The following is a 4,496-nucleotide window of genomic DNA, read 5'->3' as shown; positions in this document are numbered from 1 at the left end:
AGTGTTCCAGCCAGCATAGCTCGATTGGTTCATCATGATAGGCAAGCCCGACCACCACGTCAAGGTAGCAGCAACGATCGGGAAAGATAATAAGCACGCTGGGACATATTACAGGACTGCAAGCAAGTAATTTAGAAGGATCATAGTTACAACCTAAACTAACACATCACATACTCGACCTAGGAGACAATGCCAACTCAATTATACGCAACAGCGAACCATCCAACTGCACTCAAATCGAGTATTTGATGTTAAGTACTTCAACTTCAGATGCAGCCAGCTACAGACTAATTGGATAGTGCCTGGTTAACAACGTCAACTAGTACATACTGTGAACCTCAACACGACTCTCGTTTTACACTGACACTTAACATTCCTTAGCGGCTCCTCATATTCCTCACAACCATTGTCCACGAAAATCCATGTCTTGTCTCCACAAGTACTTAGAAGACTGTTTCCTGTCGCCACCTGAACAGGCCTACGCCGACTGCATACCTTGGAACGACGACCACGCCAGGAGACTATTGAAGCGGCTCGACCTCAAGTACAGAAACTCATGCTTGACCCACATCCCATACTCAGCAAAACGGAAGTGCGCAACAACGAGCTACGAAGGAGTCTTGAACGAGAACTACCCGCTACTCAACAGCGTAACACTGGGTGTTCGCAACTAAACAGGAGGTCGAGGTAGGCGATAACCAACAAGCACCACCCTTTTACGGCGACTATTTGTGCAAACACACCTACACCTTGTGCGAACCTATCGACTCGGCAGAACTAAATCACAAGCATGTTGGCATTATGGCTAAGTGCTCTCAGTTGGTCCATCCTACAATACACGCTACTTGCACCGACTACTTAAGTGGAATGAACCTAAATCCGTCCGCACACTCGACCAACTCTGACAAACACCAAGAACCTAGGAGGTTGAAGACTCTACTCCCACGGTAACTAAGCAAGAACGAAACCAAGGCAATTAACCATATTTATCACAGAAACCAAATGTACAGGATTCCGTTGGAAATGGACGTCTCCATGCTTTCATTTAACCTAAAATAGAAACACAGCATACTTAGTTCTGACAGGTATATGCAAAATCAGACGAAGAATGTAATCACAAATCATTCAAGAGGTGTCACATCATTTCATTTACCCACCTTAGACGATTGAGTCAGCAGTTCCCAAGTCCTCATCTGAAAATAGAAAAACTTGATAAGTGAAATTGTCAGTAATAGTTAAAATCATAAGATCAATTGAAACACGGAGCATCACTTGATATACCAAAGACCATAGCGAAATCTTACCGAGTTTTTTTCGCACCTCTGATATCTCCCGGAACGATTCACAGCAGACGGCGTTCTGAAAAGTGAAAGGACGAGTTAGTGGTTACAGTAATTATCAGTAAAGTTATATATCGACTCATGTTTATCATATGAACTATGCGACATCATAAAAACTAATGTAGCTTACCTAATCTCCTGAAAGTTGACCATCAACCACTTGGTACATGTGAGGACCAAACAACCACCTAAGGTCAATTAAAAAATATTTTGGGTTACGGAACAAGCTTCAGATAGGGGCGTGTGCGGACAAGAGTCCAATAGAAATGTTATCATCATTTTATGCATATAGGAAAGTACTTACGAGATGAATATATCCAGCCAGCCTCTCTCCCATCACTCACTGGAGATTCTTACCACGAGTAAAGTAAACGTTGAACTCGAAACTCCTCCCAAAACATATATGACTAAAAGAAATGTAGGCCGTACGAGTTTATCATTTCTTTTAGAACCTACAATGAGATAAAACATTGTGTTACGATAGACAATCAGGGATAAAGAGTTCGTTTCATAAGCATCAATAGCAGAACTGGAAAACATCATGAAAAACATAACATAATAACGGCTAGCAACACCTCACTCACAAGTAACGTGCAATACCAACCACGTTCAACCCGTCACTTCAAATCGTATGGCATTATATAGGCGTAGACAGTCATATAAACAAACAATCATGTGTCGTGTTCAATTCTACTCGACAAACCTTTTCAAGCAGTAAGCATAAAAGACTACAATCTTGGTAATAACATGGTATCCATTATTTATTTATTCAAAACTCAAGTATTACATACATGTTCAGTGAGATTGTTTAACACCTTGATGTGTATAGGATGCCTATTGCTGACACCGAGTACGACAAACGTACTCTGGAGAGATTATCCCACTCTATTCATCCTGGATACATTCATATCCCAATTTAAGGAGACTTCAGTCAGTAGAAGGAAAAATGACGTCTCATGATGAAAGCCGAGTTCCTTCGGAAGTCATGAGGCCGATGCACCTTCTTACAACCAGAGCGAAAATTTTTATAGGTACATGGAATGTCCGGACAATGTGGGAGACCGGCAGAGTCTTCCAAATTTCTGCGGAAATGAGGAAATACAACCTGGAAGTGCTTGGAATCAGTGAAACACATTGGACGCAGGTTGGACAACAACGACTGTCTTCAGGGGAACTTCTGTTATACTCCGGTCATGAAGAAGGAAATGCCCCACATACACAAGGAGTGGCACTGATGCTGTCTAGAAAAGCACAAAATGCACTTATAGGATGGGAATCTCATGGACCGAGGATCATCAAAGCCTCCTTCAAAACAAAGAGAGAGGGCATTACAATGAACATCATCCAATGCTATGCGCCGACCAACGACTACGATGAAGACGCTAAAAACCAATTCTACGATAGGCTGCAGTCAATCTTCGAGAAGTGCCCAACCAAGGACCTGACCATTCTAATGGGAGATTTCAATGCCAAGGTTGGAAAGGACAACACTGGATACGAAGACGTCATGGGACAACATGGACTGGGAGGAAGGAACGAAAACGGTGAGAGATTTGCAAACCTATGTGCCTTCAATAAACTGGTCATAGGTGGCACCATATTCCCACACAAAAACATACACAAAGCCACTTGGATTTCACCGGATCACACTACACAAAATCAAATCGACCATATCTGCATCAACAAAAAGTTCAGGAGGACGATGGAGGATGTGAGAACCAGAAGAGGAGCTGATATAGCATCCGATCACCATTTGCTGGTCGCCAAGATGAAACTAAAACTCAAGAAGCACTGGACAATGGCGCGGACAACATCACATAAGTTTAATATAGATTTCCTTCGAGATGCTGACAAACTCAACGAATTTAACATAGCCCTCAGCAACAGGTTCCAGGCCTTTCATGACCTACTCAATGGAGAGGGAACCACCATAGAGAGCAGCTGGAAAGGTATCAAGGAGGCAATCGTTTCAACATGTCAAGAGGTTCTGGGCCAAAAGAAGCACCATCACAAGGAATGGATCACTGTTGGTACACTGGATAAAATTGAAGCAAGGAGGAACAAGAAGGTAGCAATCAATATCAGCCAAACCAGAGCAGAAAAAGCCAAGGCACAAGCCGAATACACAGAGGCAAACAAGCAAGTGAAGAGGAGCATCAGGACCGACAAACGTAAATATGCTCCATTGGGAGTAACAGGCGTAAGTAAGTAAGTAAGTAAGCTCTACTGAGGCTCGGTTCTTCAACCTCATTCAAGATTTGGGATTATTCGAAAATATGAAGTGAGTAACCCGATAAAGAAACAGTCAGACGCCTTCATGCTTAGATTGCTTATTTACAAATGCAGAATTTCTGGTTGACAACCTCTCAATCGTGACTCCGTTGAGGAGAAGTGGTTACACCATAATAGCCTTCAATCTCACTAGCAAAGATGGGCTAAAACATCCTACTAACAAGCGGCATTGAAATCCCAAAGGTTATGATGTGCTGGATTTACAAAACGATCTACAGCATGTGGACCGGGAGGTTTATCCTCAACTTAATAACAGTAAGAGCTTGGACGCTTACTGGGATTTCTTACTGTGCGGGATCTTACGAGCTACAAACCAGTCTGTCCTGCAAATAGTCCCCTAACATTACAAGCAACGTACAGTCATAAATCACCGCACCCTTCGAATGTTAAGACTGTAAAGGTACTGCTGGGTGGATTATAAACGAACTAGTGACGACAACACTATAGGCGGTTCAAAAGAGCAAGGAACCAATGCACAAAGGCGGCAAGTGGAGATAGGGGCCAGTATCAGATAAAGCTAGTCAACAAGTTTTTCTCCGATCCGAAAGACCCGTTTCTTCATTCAGCTCCTCTTCTAAAAGCCAAAAGCGGAGTTCCCTGGTTGTTAGGTCCTGATGCCTCAACCAACAACGACAGTGATATCCCCGAGCTTCTGGCAGAATAGTATTTTCAGATATTTTAACCGTCGCATACAACCTACATCGACGAGAGCTTTACCTGCGACTCAACGGCGGTCTTAGAATTAAAGCTGAGCGCCGAATCAGTATATCATGAACTGCAGCATCCAAAAAAAGACTCTTCTCCTAGCCCAGATATGGTTCATCCTGCTATACTGAAGGAAGCGTCTTCAATCTTGGTAAAACA

General features: G+C 42.9%; 1 protein-coding gene across 1 annotated transcript; it reads left to right on the top strand.

Moving 5' to 3' along the window:
• Nucleotides 1–1,647: 1,647 nt before the first annotated feature.
• Nucleotides 1,648–2,058, top strand: Smp_201810 (uncharacterized protein; the record flags this gene model as incomplete). Its single annotated transcript, XM_018796167.1, has 2 exons — nucleotides 1,648–1,792; nucleotides 1,925–2,058. The coding sequence occupies 2 exons, from the start codon at nucleotides 1,648–1,650 to the stop codon at nucleotides 2,056–2,058; spliced, it is 279 nt and encodes a 92-aa protein (XP_018650406.1).
• Between the last annotated feature and the right edge of the window lie 2,438 nt (nucleotides 2,059–4,496).

The sequence above is a fragment of the Schistosoma mansoni genome, chromosome 2 (genome assembly GCF_000237925.1).
Source record: "Schistosoma mansoni strain Puerto Rico chromosome 2, complete genome".
NCBI classification, from domain to species: Eukaryota; Metazoa; Platyhelminthes; class Trematoda; order Strigeidida; family Schistosomatidae; genus Schistosoma; species Schistosoma mansoni.
This window is presented reverse-complemented; position numbering and strand designations above follow the sequence as displayed.